Genomic DNA, 17,314 nt, shown 5'->3' on the forward strand with positions numbered 1-17,314 from the left:
GCCATGTGGATGAAAGGCTCTTGGTGCTGCAGCCAGGAGTCAGTGCTGTTCCTCTGAGGTGGGAGGGTCAACTTCAGGACACTGGTCCACAAGAGACCTCCCAGCTCCACGTAGTATCAAATGGCGAAAATCTCCCAGAGATCTCCATCTCAACAACAACACCCAGCTTCACTCAACGACCAGCAAGCTACAGCGCTGGACACCCTATGCCAAACAACTAGCAAGACAGGAACACAACCCCACCCATTAGCAGAGAGGCTGCCTAAAATCATAATAAGTCCACAGACACCCCAAAACACACCACCAGATGTGGACCTGCCCACCAGAAAGACAAGATCCTGTCTCATCCACCAGAACAAAGGCACTAGTCCCCTCCACCAGGAAGCCTACACAACCCACTGAACCAACTTTAGCCACTGGGGACAGACACCAAAAACAATGGAAACTACGAACCTGCAGCCTGCAAAAAGGAGACCCCAAACACAGTAAGATAAGCAAAATGAGGGACAGAAAAACACACAGCAGATGAAGGAGCAAGATAAAAACCCACCAGACCTAACAAAGGAAGAGGAAATAGGCAGTCTACCTGAAAAAGAAATCAGAATAATGATAGTAAAGATGATCCAAAATATTGGAAATAGAATGGAGAAAATGCAAGAAACATTTAACAAGGACCTATAAGAACTAAAGATGAAACAAGCAACAATGAACAAGACAATAAAAGAAATAAAAAATACTCTGGAAGGGATCAATAGCAGAATAACTGAGGCAGAAGAACAGATAAGTGATCTAGAAGATAAAATAGTGGAAATAACTACTGCAGAGCAGAATAAAGAAAAAAGAATGAAAAGAACTGAGGAGAGTCTCAGAGACCTCTGGGACAACATTAAACGTACCAACATTTGAATTATAGGGGTTCCAGAAGAAGAAGAGAAAAAGAAAGGGACTGAGAAAATATTTGAAGAGATTTTAGTTGAAAACTTCCCTAATATGGGAAAGGAAATAGTTAATCAAGTCTAGGAAGCATAGAGAGTCCCATATAGGATAAATCTAAAAAGAAACACACCAAGACACATATTAATCAAACTGTCAAAAAGTAAATACAAAGAAAACATATTAAAAGCAGCAAGGGAAAAACAAATAACACACAAGGGAATACCCATAAGGTTAACAGCTGATCTTTCAGCAGAAACTCTGCAAGCCAGAAGGGACTGGCAGGACATATTTAAAGTGATGAAGCAGAAAAACCTACAACCAATATTACTCTACCCAGCAAGGATTTCATTCAGATTTGATGGAGAAATTAAAATCTTTACAGACAAGCAAAAGCTGAGAGTTCAGCACCACCAAACCAGATTTACAACAAATGTTAAAGGATCTTCTCTAGGCAAGAAACACAAGAGAAGGAAAAAGACCTACAATAACAAACCCAAAATAATTAAGAAAATGGGAATAGGAACGTACATATCGATAATTACCTTACATGTAAATGGATTAAATGCTCCCACCAAAAGACACAGACTGGCTGAATGTATACAAAAACAAGACCCATATATATGCTGTGTACAAGAGACACACGACAGACCTAGAGACACCTACAGACCGAAAGTGAGGGGATGGAAAAAGATATTCCATGCAAACGGAAACCAAAAGAAAGCTGGAGTAGCAATTCTCATATCAGACAAAACAGACTTTAAAATAAAGACTATTAGAAGAGACACAGAAGGACACTACATAATGATCAAGGGATCGATCCAAGAAGAAGATATAACAACTGTAAATATTTATGCACCCAACATAGGAGCACCTCAATACATAAGAAAAATACTAACAGCCAAAAAAGGGGAAATCGACAGTAACACAATCATAGTAGGGGATTTTAACACCCCACTTTCACCAATGGACAGATCATCCAAAATGAAAATAAATAAGGAAACACAAGCTTTAAATGATACATTAAACAAGATGGACTTAATTGATATTTATAGGACATTCCATCCAAAAACAACAGAACACACATTTTTCTTAAGTGCTCATGGAACATTCTCCAGGATAGATCATATCTTGGGTCACAAATCAAGCCTTTGTAAATTTAAGAAAATTGAAATTGTATCAAGTATCTTTTCCGACCACAACGCTATGAGAATAGATATCAGTTACAAGAAAAGATCTGTAAAAAATACAAACACACGGAGGCTAAACAATACACTACTTAATAACGAAGTAATCACTGAAGAAATCAAAAAATACCTAGAAACAATTGACAATGGAGACAGGATGAGCCAAAACCTATGGGATGCAGCAAAAGCAATTCTAAGAGGGAAGTGTATAGCAATACAATCCTACATTAAGAAACAGGAAACATCTCGAATAAACAACCTAACCTTGCAACTAAAGCAATTAGAGAAAGAAGAACAAAAAACACCCCGCAAAGTTAGCAGAAAGAAAGAAATCATAAAGATGAGATCAGAAATAAATGAAAAAGAAATGAAGGAAACAATAGGAAAGATCAATAAAACTAAAAGCTGGTTCCTTGAGAAGATAAACAAAATTGATAAAACATTAGCCAGACTCATCAAGAAAAAAAGGGAGAAGACAAATCAATAGAATTAGAAATGAAAAAGGAGAAGTAACAACTGACACTGCAGAAATACAAAGGATCTTGAGAGATTACTACAAGCAACTCTATGCCAATAAAATGGACAACCTGGAAGAAATGGACAAATTCGTAGAAATGCACAACGTTGCCAAGACTGAATCAGGAAGAAATAGAAAATACGAACAGACAATCACAAGCACTGAAATTGCAACTATGATTAAAAATCTTCCAACAAACAAAAGCCCAGGACCACATGGCTTCACAGGCGAATTCTATCAAACATTTAGAGAAGAGCTAACACCTATCCTTCTCAAACTCTTCCAAAATATAGCAGAGGGAGGAACACTCCCAAACTCATTCTAACAGGCCACCATCACCCTGATACCAAAACCAGACAAGGATGTCACAAAGAAAGAAAATTACAGGCCAATATCACTGATGAACATAAATGCAAAAATCCTCAACAAAATACTAGCAAACAGAATCCAACAGCACATTAAAAGGATGATACACCATGATCAAGTGGGGTTTATTCCAGGAATGCAAGGATTTTTCAACATATGCAAATCAATCAATGTTATACACCATATTAACAAATTGAAGGAGAAAAACCATATGGTCATCTCAATAGATGCAGAGAAAGCTTTCGACAAAATTCAACACCCCTTTATGATAAAAACCCTCCAGAAAGTAGGCATAAAGGGAACTTTGCTCAACATAATAAAGGCCATACATGACAAAACCACAGCCAACATCGTCCTCAATGGTGAAAAACTGAAAGCATTTCCACTAAGATCAGGAACAAGACAAGGTTGCCCACTCTCACCACTCTTATTCAACATAGTTTTGGAAGTTATAGCCACAGCAATCAGAGAATAAAAGGAATTAAAAGGAATCCAAATCAGAAAAGAAGAAGTAAAGTTGTCACTGTTTGCAGATGACATGATACTATACACAGAGAATCCTAAAGATGCTACCAGAAAACTACTACAGCTAATCATTGAATTTGGTAAAGTAGCAGGATACAAAATTAATGCACAGAAATCTCTGGCATTCCTATACACTAATGATGAAAAATCTAAAAGTGAAATCAAGAAAACACTCCCATTTACCACTGCAACAAAAACAATAAAATATCTAGGAATAAACCTACCTAAGGAGACAAAAGACCTATATGCAGAAAATTATAAGACATTGATGAAAGAAATTCAAGATGATACAAATAGATGGAGAGATATACCATGTTCTTGGATTAGAAGAATGAACATTGTGAAAGTGACTCTACTACCCAAAGCAATGTACAGATTCAATGCAATCCCTATCAAACTACCACTGGCATTTTTCACAAAACTAGAACAAAAAATTTCACAATTTGTATGGAAACACAACAAAACCCATATAGCCAAAGCAATCTTGAGAATGAAAAATGGAGCTGGAGGAATCAGGGTCCCTGACTTCAGACTATACTACAAAGCTACAGTAATCAAGACAGTATGGTACTGGCACAAAAACAGAAATATTGATCAACGGAACAGGATAGAAAGCCCAGAGATAAACCCACGCACATATTGTCACCTTATCATTGATAAAGGAGGCAGAAATGTACAGTGGAGAAAGGACAGCCTCTTCAATAAGTGGTGCTGGGAAAACTGGACAGGTACATGTAAAAGTATGAGATTAGAACACTCCCTAACACCATACACAAAAGTAAACTCAAAATGGATTAAAGACCTAAATTTAAGGCCAGAAACTATCAAACTCTTAGAGGAAAACATAGGCAGAACACTCTATGACATAAATCACAGCAAGATCCTTTTTGACCCACCTCCTAGAGAAATGGAAGTAAAACAAAAATAAAAACATGGGACCTAATGAAACTTAAAAGCTTTTGCACAGCAAAGGAAACCATAAACAAGACCAAACGACAACCATCAGAATGGGAGAAAATATTTGCAAATAAAGCAACGGACAAAGGATTAATCTCCAAAATTTACATGCAGCTAAATAACAAAAAAGCAAACAACCCAATCCAAAAATGGGCAGAAGAACTAAATAGACATTTCTCCAAAGAAGATATTCAGATTGCCAACAAACACATGAAAAAATGGTCAACATCATTAATCATTAGAGAAATGTAAATCAAAACTACAATGAGATATCATCTCACACCGGTCAGAATAGCCATCATCAAAAAATATGGAAACAATAAATGCTGGAGAGGGTGTGGAGAAAAGGGAACACTCTTGCACTGCTGGTGGGAATGTGAATTGGTACAGCCACTATGGAGAACAGTATGGAAGTTCCTTAAAAAACTACAAATAGAACTATCATATGACCCAGCAATCCCACTACTGGGCATATACCCTGAGAAAACCATAATTCAAAAAGTGTCATGTACCAAAATGTTCATTGCAGCTCTATTTACAGTAGCCAGGAGATGGAAACAACCTAAGTGTCCATCATCGGATGAATAAAAGAAGATGTGGCACATATACACAATGGAATATTACTCAGCCATAAAAAGAAATGAAACTGAGTTATTTGTAGTGAGGTGGATGGACGTAGAGTCTGTCATACAGAGTGAAGTAATAAGTCAGAAAGAGAAAAAGAAATACTGTATGCTAACACATATATATGGAATCTAAGAAAAAAAAAAGGTCATGAAGAACCTAGGGGTAAGAGAGGAATAAAGACACAGACCTACTAGAGAATGGACTTGAGGATATGGGGAGGGGGAAGGGTAAGCTGTGACAAAGTGAGAGAGTGGCATGGACATATATACACTACCAAATGTAAAATGGATAGCTAGTGGGAAGCAGCCGCATAGCACAGGGAGATCAGCTCGGTGCTTTGTGACCACCTAGAGGGGTGGGATAGGGAGGATGGGTGGGAGGGAGACTCAAGAGGGAAGAGATATGGGAACATATGTATATGTATAACTGATTCACTTTGTTATAAAGCAGAAACTAACACACCATTGTAAAGCAATTATACTCCAATAAAGATGTAAAAAAAAAAAATGAAAGAAAGAAAGAAAAAATTCTTACTTTTTAATACACACACAAGTAGGAGAAAATGAGTGTCATCTACATGTCTAACTCCACCCCACGTGAGAAACTACAATCTTTGGGAGAAGGCACAGGATGTGAAGAGCTGGAAGGGCTCTTGGAGACTGAGCCCAAGCCCAGGTTTTATGGATGAGGAAATAACCCAGCAGGAAACTTACCTAATGGAGGATTTCCAAGATCTTTAAAATGAGTTGTAACACATACTAGTTCAGTTTCTATTTTCAAGTTCAATTCTCCATTTAGGTTTGCTTCAATAATCTGCAAATTGAGTATTTTACAGTGTTAAGAAAAGGAAAAAAAAAACTGAACATCAGCTTCCAACAAACCAGGTGACAAGGTAGCCCCCCCAGACGCAGGGCACTCCTGACAGCACCAAGCCCCACATGGCATCAGCAAGAAGACAAGGTCTGAGAGCCAGGGACTCAGAAATCCCCGGAGAGCAGCCCCTCCGCATGCAGAGCGCCGTGGGAAAACCTGAGAACAGGTGAGGCTGGGGGTCCCTGCTAGCAGCTCTGACAACACAGACACTGTGTGACTCCTGCAAAACAGAGGGAGGAGAACCGGAAGAGAACGTGAAGTTAGAAGCTCACCACCTGCCTTATTTTATTTATTTATTTTTTTTGCAGTACGTGGGCCTCTCACTATTGTGGCCTCTCCCGTTGCGGGGCACAGGCTCCGGACACGCAGGCTCAGTGGCCATGGCTCATGGGCCCATCCGCTCCGCGGCATGTGGGATCTTCCCGGACCGGGGCACGAACTCGCATCCCCCGCGTCGGCAGGCGGACTCTCAACCACTGCGCCACCAGGGAAGCCCCACCTGCCTTATCTTTATAAATGGACCAAACCATCTATTACAACTGCCAATTCCACATAATCAGAAAGCCTTCAGAATATCAGGAGAACATAACCATCTACCTGAAAAATAAACTCAGACATTGGGAAGTGAGATTTCCAAATTCAGAAAGGCCCGAAGATGCCGTCAGGTGTCCAGGACTCCAACAAGCTGCGGGGCCCCGTGGCCGCTGGGCTTTCCGTATTCAGAGGACAGCTGGGCTTGGTGACCAATTGCCGTGGCCCCTACCGGCCACACCTCTCCCCACCCCAACAGTGCCTGGAACTTCTCCCAAGATCAGAGGGGCCCTTTCCTTTCAAGCTCTGCCCTCCACCAACCAACAGGGTCTCTAAACAGGACAGAATCTAGAAATTAAGTTCAGAGAAAGATACAGGTACCACGACATGATACAGGTACCAAGATTTGGGCAATCTGCCCAGGGCATGCTGCACTTCGCCTTTTACCGTCGGTATCTGGCCATCTCTAAAGCCTGGCAGGTCTTCGGAAAGCCCGTGCAGCAGCATGCAAGCCAGCATTTTGCTCAACCAACAATGCAAGAGGTCACCGAGCCGCCGCAGGTGATGGTGGTCGTCTGGCCGAGGAGCCATTCTAGAGGCGCGGCAAAAGGGGCAGAGGCCATGGGTGAGCGGAGCACGGCCTGCTCCGCAGGGCTCAGCTGCAGCTAAATCTCAGACAGATTTACTTCGGAGTGTCACCTAGTAGACCTTATTCTTGTTCCTTAAAATTAGTGAACTCTGAATAGTTTCCATCCTAGTAACAAAATCAAAAAATGTTTTTAACTTGAGTGAGCTCTCATTTCTAAGGCTTTGACATTACACAGAAAACAGCCTCTACATTTCCTTGCTGCATCATCTAGTAAACGTACCTCTGAACGAGAAGAATTCATTATTCTTTCACTACCCAGATACACACGGTGATGTTTCTAAGCCTGCTCTCTTATCTGGACACAATACTTGACTGAAATATGTAAAACAATCCTTGTGCTTACCAGGACTCTAAAGCTAACACAGGCCCGTCTGCTTTGAGTAAGCACACACTCAGTATCTACCTGTAAATTCTCCCCGCTTTTGAAAAACAGGTTTTATATAAATACAGATTTATTCAAGAAGGCAGCTTGCAAGGTTCTAGATTCACTCCAGACTTCAAACACTCTCGCAACTTTCTTCACATCCCCACCGCCTGAGTGATCAAACAGTAGCTCCACACCTCTGACCACACCCGGTGCCTGGTGTGGGGCAGTGTTCAAACAGAACTTGCCAAGGGAGTTCACGAGCAACACTCTGAACACTGGTCGCCATGTTTATTTTGTGAGCGATGGCCAGAGTATTAGCCACGTCAACATACTTTGCTTCTTAGGGACTTGGACAAAGTCTTACCTCTTTCGGAGATTCCCCAAATGATAATTACCCACCATTTACGGAAGAGTGGCTAAACGCACTGGGAACCTAACATAAATGATCTCGATTCACAAAAAGTCACAGAGCCACTGTGACAGTTAGGCTGCCATTCCCGTGCTGGATAACACCCAGCACCTGGGCGCACCGCTCAGTGGGGGGCCCAGGGTGGCTGCAAGGACTCGGCTCCTCTGAGGCTGAGACAACATATAAGGTGTAAGCAACAGAGCACTGCTCCAACCACCAAGCACCGCCGACCCACGTGTCCACCACAGCAACAGCATCCCTGCGCGCCCGTCAGAAACTCAGCCTGACCCCACCGCAGACCTCCTGAACCAGAACTGGCATTTGGTTGGAGGGGAGCCCAATGCCTTAAAACCTGGCGGAGACTTCTGTCAGTCCATGCCTGTTTTTTCTGTTCCTACCTGAGTCGTACACGCAACCCACCCCCACTGGCCACGTCTCTCATTAAAGGAAGTAAGGTAAGGATGGCATCTCATCAAGGGCCGCTGGGGCATCTGACGGGACAGGGATATTTTTAATGTGTTAAGTCCTAGTCATTTTCCTTAGTTCTCTTGCCTGTAATCTTCAGACACAGAATTCTGGTTACTCAAGTAGATCTCGTTATGCATTTGGCTACTCCAACTTTCCATATGCTTGATAACTTTCCCCTTAGTATTTCACAGTGCAGGAACCACTTCCACAAAATTCTGGCTTTTAAACACTCCAGGGAAGAGAAAAACACCTTTGATGATTTTATCTAAGCGACTTTGCTGACTCACTTCCCTTGGACCAAAAGAACAAACAATCGGATCCTTGACTTACTCGCCCTGCCTTTTCTCTCCTGGGCCTCTCGAACCTCTCTGGAGGTCCCCAGGGTATCCTCAGAGGAAGCTCCCAGCCTGACAACTGGATCAACATCAAGGCAGGCAGAGCAGAACACCCATGTCTGCCCAGGACACACTGCTTCATCCGAAGCCATCCTAAATTAAAGTGAAATCTATAAAGATGAAGTCATGGAAGAAAATTACTCTCAAGCGAGCACACCTGCGGTGATAAAACAGCCCATCAATGTTTTCTAAGCTTCAGGAAACTTTTGTAATTCCAAAGATCTCTTGAAGCTAAGTTTCATTCCAGGTCCATGCGCAAACACCTATTACCCACGTGCTGACTGGCAACCCCACAGTGGGTGGCTGTCACGCAGAGACGGTTAAGACAATTTCCCTTTTCAGGAAGCTGCCACTTTAGGAGGGGTTCCCAGGTGCTAGCAGGTAACTTATGTAGTGCTGAACAGAGCAGCTCGGCAGAGGAGGAGCTTACAGCCAGTGTGGTGGGAGAAGGTCTGGGAATTCTGATGAGCAGTGAGAAGGGCTAAGTGCTTTCCAGGGGACAACGGGAGAGAAGCAGCCAAGTGTGAACAGCAGAGATGGGGCCTGGGAAGAACCGGTGCTGTGGGGATGGACAAGAGTCTAGAGGAGTTCTGCAGGGAGGGGGCAGCCATGTGGCAGGTAACTGGCCTGCAGACACCGAAGAGCAAAGGTTTCACCAGGTGGACCGGGGTTTCTATAATGAAACATCCAGGGACACAATCGAATGAGTTTTGGGGGTGAGTGAAGAACTCAGGAGAACCCTGGGAGGGAAGGAGAATGACCCACACGATCCCCCAACACTGTCACTGTCACATATAGCGTTTCATGACATTGGCAGAAAACCTTCACAGAAGAAAACAGGGAAGTAAACATGACCCTCGACCTGACCTAAGAGCTGCCTACAGGAAGAGGGGTGTGTCCTGGGGGATCTCCGTCCTGGGCTCACAGAGACATCTGGCAAGTAGAGAGGCCAGCATCAGTGATCATAAGAAAATATGTACATTATCAGATAAAACATGTAATATGCTGTCCAGAACATATGGAAAGAAAGCCAGAACTGTTGAATATATCCTTAACATACTATTAATATAGATATGAGGGACTAGGGCAAATGCGAGTGAGGAAAGTTGAGAAGACCTGAGCAGGTTGCTACAGGCACCTGTAAAACTGCAGGCTCTCAACAACCAGCCAGGCCCCCAGAGCCAGGGGGTGAGGGACGCCCCACGCGGACACCACATGGTGAATGGCAGGGCACCAAGACTCCATCAGACGAGGCTCCTCCCAGGACACGCAGCCGAAACCACACACTTGGGAGCTCTTTTCCAAGAAGTTAGGACTTACAAGGTGATTGCTGATGTTTTTCATCTTCTCCACAATGCTCTTCATAGTCTTCAAGACTGGTAAATAAATACTAACCTATAAAGCAAATGAGAAAAATCAGGAGTATTAACACATTGACATAACATAGTCAAGTACTGACAGGTGCTCATTACCTGTTCACAATGTGTGTACGCTTAAAAGCTCTGGAATCTTGTTTTTAAATTGCCTGAATACAGGTCCTTTTTAAAATATAAAAAGAAAAACAAGTTTACAACTTCACTCACTCATGCCTGCCTCTGGTGACATCAGTGACCATGTCCCTGCAGGCATTCCCTGCTTCCAAGACTGCAGCCCTGCAGCCAAGATGCCCTCTGCACGTGCCCCAGGGGACTAAGGCTCAGCACCGGGGGAGGCCGTCCTCCAGGGGTTCACACCCAGGCTCAAGGTCTGCCTCCTACCCTGTGCAGAAACACTGGGGGCCAGTCTCTGCAGCAGTGCTCAGACTGGGTTGCAGCAGTACTTGGTACGATACTGGCTTTTTCCCAGCAAAGATGTCTTCTAGAAAAAGCCAAGTAAATATTCCATTCGCTGTATTTTCACGGTCTCTTCTTCAATACATCGTGAGCAAGAGTTTGACCCTTGGGCATCATCTTTACTTCCAGTGGCTCTGGGACTCCTGTCAGGAGAACTAAAGCAGGCTCTCCCACACACCCTGGGCATCACTCCTTACGAGACAAAGGAAAAAACCACGTTCTGTGAAACCCAAGCTGGCGCCTAGGACCGCTACTCCCGATAAATGCGATGGTCCTCCAAAATACTACCTTAGTTTTACTTAAGCATTATTGGGCAAGACTTTCTCTCTCCTAACTGTAAAGAATGTGGCATTCCTATTATGTAAAACGCTACTTTAGGATGTTTTATGTGAACAAGTAAAGACAAATACTGCAATTTTTTTTTTTTCTGGGAGTGTCCTTTAAAAATGACTATCTCTTGGGCTTCCCTGGTGGCGCAGTGGTTGAGAGTCCGCCTGCCGATGCAGGGGACACGGGTTCGTGCCCCGGTCCGGGAAGATCCCACATGCCGCGGAGCAGCTGGGCCCATGAGCCATGGCCGCTGAGCCTGCGCGTCCGGAGCCTGTGCTCCACAACGGGAGAGGCCGCAACAGTGAGAGGCCCGCGTACCGCAAAAAAAAAAAAAAAAAAAAAAAAAAAAAAGACTATCTCTTTTCAGGCACTATACAACTTTCAAATAAAACCTACGGCAAGACTTTATCTAAAGTCAGAGAATTCAAATCACACCATTTAATACGTGGTGAGTGACAGGACGCCAGGCATCACTCACGTCAGCGTCCGGGACCGTCGGTTCTTGTAAGTCCTTCCACAGTTTTCGAGGAATAACCTTTACAGGGATGTCATGTGTCACAACACGACTACTGCTTGACACAGATAACTGCCAACAGAAAAATTAAAAATTATTTGTATCATCCCGTCAACACTTAAAAAAAAGAACTGAAAGACTAAAAAAGTTGATACCAAATCTAAGTGGAATGTTCTCAATTCAACAAATATTTATGGTGTGCGTATCCAGCTTGGGGTCCTGTTAGGAGCTGGGAAGTGTGGTGAACAAGAATAAGATAAGGTTCCCTCTGTTCCAGAGGTACAGGTGGGTAAGGAAGGAAACACAAACTATACAAGCTGGGTGCACTACATATAATCACTACAGATTTGAAGAAAGCAAAACAGCAACCAGGTGAGCGTGTGAGGAGTGTCTTAGAGTGGGAAGTCAGGAAAAGCTTCTCCGAGAGGTGACGTTTCAGATAGGACCAGAACAAGGACGAGCTGTCAGTCGTGGGAAAATAGAGACGAAGGGGATAGTGTTCTCCCAGGCAGGGAGAAGAGCAGTGTAAAGTCGTGAAGCACAAGCTGACTGCTATGCAGAAGGGACCAAGAGACCGTTCTGTGTGCACAGGACACTCGTGTGCTGCTGGAAGGATAAAACTCGACCTGTCTATGTGCATGGGCTCCTCTGAGACTCCACAGCCCAACATATTCTGCACTTTAAGAAAGAAAAGCATGATATGATACTCTCTTACTTTTCCCTAAGTAACTTTAGAACCACACCACACTTATATTGTGAGGTGAAATACAGATTAGCTCTGAGAACTGCATGACTGCAAAGAGCTGAGAAAAAGGAAGGAAGGTTGAGGAAGAGAGTGATCAAGACAGTGGAGGAGCAGCATGCGGGCTCACCACCTCCCACAGATGCATCAGAACTACATCCACATGCAGAACGGTGCTCACAGGACACCTACTGAGACCTGGCAGAAGACCTCAGGCTTCAGAAAGGGCGAGAAAACCTCCACGCAACTGGGTAGGACAAAAGAAAAAAGAACAAAACAGAGAGGGTAATTGGGATGGGGCCTGCACCCCAGGGAGGGAGCTGTGAAAGAGGAAAGGTGCCCACACCCTGGATGTCCCCTCACAAGCAGGGAGATCAGCCTGGACAGAGGGGGAGCTGTAGAACCTTGGAGGAGAATCCAGCAACCAGTTTACAGAAGGCAGAATGGAGAGAGACCTGCACACATGGGAGATGCCACCGCCCTGCACTGCCCAGCCTGAGACACGTGTCCGCCGGGGCGGGTGGGGGCTGGGTGCTGAAGCGCAGGCTTCGGAGTTCAGACCCAGGGAGAGGACTGGGGTGGGCTGCCTGAAGGGGCTGGAGTGTGGTGTGGCCATGACCAAGGGCGTACCTGGGCCCGCCAGAGAGGCAACATGCCACTGTTGGAGGATGTGTGGAGGGGTGGGGCCGCCACAGGAGCTTCCTTCCACGTGCACACGCACTTTCAGGCAACACAACGCCACCTATATGAGTCCCTGGGGCGGGCGTGAGCCACCGCTGCCGCTTAGAGTGTCAGGAGTGGGCGCCAGCTGCCACTGCCATCGCAGGCTCCAGGAGCACGTGCAAGCCGCTGCGGGCTCTGGGAAGACACATGAGCGTCTGTTGTGGGCTCTGGGTGGGCAGGTGCCAGCCGCCACCACCGCTGAGAACTCCAGGAGGGGGCACCAGCTGCCCTCACTGCTGCGGCTCCGGGAACATGCAAAAGCCGCCGCATCTGCACACTCCCCATCAAGGGGGTAGTGGCCAACACGTGCTGAGGAGTGGCAAAAGGCATCCATACTAAAAGCAGCCCTCACACCAAAAATATTAAACCTACACAAGCTACACAGGGACACTCCCGCATATAAATAGCCTTCTAAGACCACAGTTGGTAACTGTTTCTCCTAAGCTCAGAGAAAGAAAAATACAAGTAAAATGAAGAAGCTGAGGAACCACTCCCAGTTAAAAGACCAAGAGAGAATTCCCCAAAGGAACAAACAATGAAACAGACTTCTTCAGTCTAACAGAGAAAAAGTTCAAAAAGGTGGTGATGATAATAGTGAAGGTATTAAGAAAGGCTTTTGACAGAAGTGCAGAGTACTGTAAAAAAGAACTAGAGACAACAAGGAGGAGCCAAGAAAAATTACAAAATTAATTTGCCGAGATGAAAGCTGAGCTCAAGGCAATGAATAACAGAATGAATAACATAGAAGAATGAACAAGTGAGCTGGAAGACAGAATAATGGAAATCACTCAATCACAACAGCAGACAGAAAGCCAAAAGAAAAAAAAAAATGAAAGCAAGATAAGAGATCTATGGGATAATATAAAGCATGCCAATCAATGCATAATACGGATTCCAGAAGGAGAAGAAAGAAAAGTGGATCAAAAATGTTTTGAAGAAATTATGGCTGAAAGCTTCCCAAACCTAAAGAAGGAAACATACATCCAGGTACAGGAAGTACAGAGGGTCCCAAGTAAGGTGAACCCAAACAGACGTGCACCAAGACACAATTAAAATGGCAAAAGTTGGGCTTCCCTGGTGGCACAGTGGTTGAGAGTCCACCTGCCGATGCAGGGGACAGGGGTTCGTGCCCCGGTCTGGGAGGATCCCACATGCCGCATAGCGGCTGGGCCCGTGAGCCATGGCCGCTGAGCCTGCGCATCTGGAGCCTGTGCTCTGCAACGGGAGAGGCCACAACTGAGAGGCCCGCGTACTGCAAAAAAAAAAAAAAAAAAAACTGGCAAAAGTTAAAGAGAGAATTCTAAAGACAGAAAGAGAAAAACAAGGAGTTAATTACAAGGGAACCCCCATAAGGCTCTCAGCTGATTTCACTATGGAAATGTTGCAGGCCAGAAGGGAGTGGCAAAATATATTCAAAGTCTTGAAAGGGAAAAAAATCTGCAACCTAGAATACTCTACCCAGCAAGATTATCATTTAGAATAGGAGGAGAAAAAACTTCTCAGACAAGCAAAATCTAAAAGAATACAGTGATACTAAACCTAGCCTAAAAGAAATATTGAAAGGTCTTCTCTAAATAGAAACGAAGCAACAAGCTATAGGAAAGAGGGAATAACAAATGGAAAGTAAATCACTTAAGCCAACATACAAATTAAAAAGAAAAAAAAAATTTTTAAATCTATCTGTGAAAGCGATGATAACCACAACAAACTACAAAAGAATAAACATGAAGATGTAAAACAGGACATCAAATTCATAAAACGTAGGGGAGGAGAATTAGAAAATGTAGATTTTTTTTTTAAATGTGTTTGAGCCTACAATGACTATCAGTCTAAAGCAAGTAGATATAGAAACGGGTTAACATACTTGAAAAACAGGGTAACCACAAATCAACAACATACAATAGATTCACAAAAACCAAAAAGAACAGAACACAAGCATAAAATAAAAGGAATCAAACCACAAAAAGAAAAACAAGAAGAGAAATACAGGAACAAAGAAGAAACATAAAATCAATTGGAAAACAAGGTTTAAAATGGCAGTAAATACATATTTATCAATAATTTCCTCAAATGTCAGTGGACTAAATGCTCCAATCAAAAGACAGAGTGGCGGACTGGATAAAAAAGAGCCTGCAATATGCTGCCTACAAGAGACCCACTTCAGGGACTTCCCTGGCAGTCCAGTGGTTAAGGCTCTGTGCTTCCACTACAGGGCACAGGTTCAATCCCTGGTTAGGAACTAAAATCCTGCACACAGCACGGCATGGTATGGCCAAAAAAAAACACTAGAGACCCACTTCAGGGCAAAAGAAACACAAAGATTGAAAGTGAGGGAATGGAAAAAGATATTTCATGGAAACGGAATTGACAAGAAAGTGGCAGTTGCACCACTTGTATCAGACAAAACAGACTTTAAAACAAAGGCCATAAAGAATGATAAATAAGGACAGTATATAATGATAAAAGGATCAATACAAGAGGAGGACTTTATACTCGTCAACATATATGCAACTAATATCAGAGCACCCAAATACATAAAACAAATACTAACAAACATAAAGGAAGAAACTGACAGGAATACAATAATAGTAGGAGACTTTAACACCTGACTTGCATCAGTGGACAGCTCTTTGAAACAGAAAATCAATAAGGCAACAGAGATCCTAAATGATACAACAGAACAGCTACACTTAATTGTTGTTTTGGGGACATTACATTAAAAAAAAAAAGAAAACACATTCTTTTCAAGTGCACATGGAACATTCTTTAGGACTGACAACATACTAGGGCACAAAACAAACCTCAACAAATTTAAGAGTATAGACATTATTTCAAGCATCTTTTCTGACCACAATGGCATGAAAATAGAAATCAACCACAGCAAAAGAAATGAGAAAAAAACAATTACATGGAGACTAAACAACATGCTACTACGAAACCAATGGGTCAAGAAGGAAATCAAGAATGAAATTTAAAAATACCTTGTGACAAATGACAATGAAAACGCAACCATACAAAATCTAAGGATGCAGCAAAAGCAGTTCTTGGAAGTTCATAGCAATACAGGCCTTCCTCAAAAAAACAAGAAAAATCTCAAATAAACAACCTAACCTACTGCCTAAAAGAATCAAAAAAAGACCACCACCTAAAGTCAGCAGAAGGAAGGAAATAATAAAGATCACAGGGGAAATAAATAAAATAGAGAGTAAAAAAATAGAAAAAATCAATAAAGCCAAGAGCTGGTTCTTTGAAAGGGTAAACAACATTGACAAACGTCTGGCCAGGATCACCAAGAAGAAAAGAGAGAGAAACCAAACAAAATAAGAAATGAAAAAGGAGAGCTATCAACTGATACTGCAGAAAAAAACATAAGAGACTGCTATGAACAATTATATTTGAACAAATTGGACAACCTAGAGGAAATAGACAAGTTTCAGGAAACATACAGCCTACCAAAAGTCGAATCAAGAAGAAATCGATAATTTGAACAGACTGATCACTAGAAGTGAAATAAAATCTGTAATAAAAAAAAAAATTCCCTACAAACAAAAGTCAAGGACCAGATGGCTTCACAGGCAAATTCTACAAAACATACAAAGAAGAACTTTTACAGATCCTTCTCAAACTCTTCCAAAAGACTGAAGAAGAGGGAACACTCCCAAAGACATTATATTAAGCCACCATTGACCCAATACCAAAACCAGACAAAGATACCAGCAAAAATGAAAATTACAGGCCAATATCTTTGATGAACATAGATGCAAAAATTCTCAACAAAATATTAGCAAACCGAATCCAACAACATGTAAAAAAATCAGACACCATGACCAAGTGGGATTCATCCCAAGTTAACAAGAATGGTTCAACATACGCAACCTGATGTTATACACCACATCAACAAAAGAAAAGACTGGGACTTCCCTGGCGGTCCAGTGGTTAAGACTCCATGCTTCCACTGTAGGGGCATGGGTTTGATCCTGGTCAGGAAACTAAGTACCGCATGCCACGCAGCACAGCCAAAAAATAAAAAAAATTTTTTAATTTAAAAAATTTAAAAAAGAACAAAAGAAAAGACAAAAACCACATGATCATCTCAATGGATGCAGAAAAAGCATCTGACAAAATTCAACATCCATTCATAATAAAAACTCTTACCGAAGTGGGTATAGAGGGAACATACCTCAACATAACAAAAGCTATTTATGACACACCCATAGCCAATATAATAACAATGAAAAGCTGAAAGCCTATCCACTAAAATATGGATAAATACAAGGATGCCCACTCTCACCACTTTATTCAACATATTACTGGAAGTGTTAGCCACAGCAATCAAACAAGAAAAAGAAATAAAAGCCATCCAAATTAG

At 42.7% G+C, this 17,314-nt stretch overlaps 1 protein-coding gene across 1 annotated transcript in view; it reads right to left on the bottom strand.

The window, feature by feature from the left end:
* The window catches only part of HUS1 (HUS1 checkpoint clamp component), a 29,626-nt gene that overhangs the window by 8,393 nt on the left and 3,919 nt on the right, over positions 1–17,314 (bottom strand). The window contains exons 4-6 of the mRNA XM_082846429.1: positions 11,445–11,552; positions 10,125–10,199; positions 5,826–5,925 (exon numbers count right to left, since the gene is read on the bottom strand). Of these exons, the coding sequence (XP_082702555.1) occupies positions 5,826–5,925; positions 10,125–10,199; positions 11,445–11,552 (283 nt within the window). The remainder of the gene's footprint in view (positions 1–5,825; positions 5,926–10,124; positions 10,200–11,444; positions 11,553–17,314) is intronic.

This window comes from Leucopleurus acutus (genome assembly GCF_964270905.1).
Source record: "Leucopleurus acutus genome assembly, chromosome: 9".
In the NCBI taxonomy this organism is placed as follows: Eukaryota; Metazoa; Chordata; class Mammalia; order Artiodactyla; family Delphinidae; genus Leucopleurus; species Leucopleurus acutus.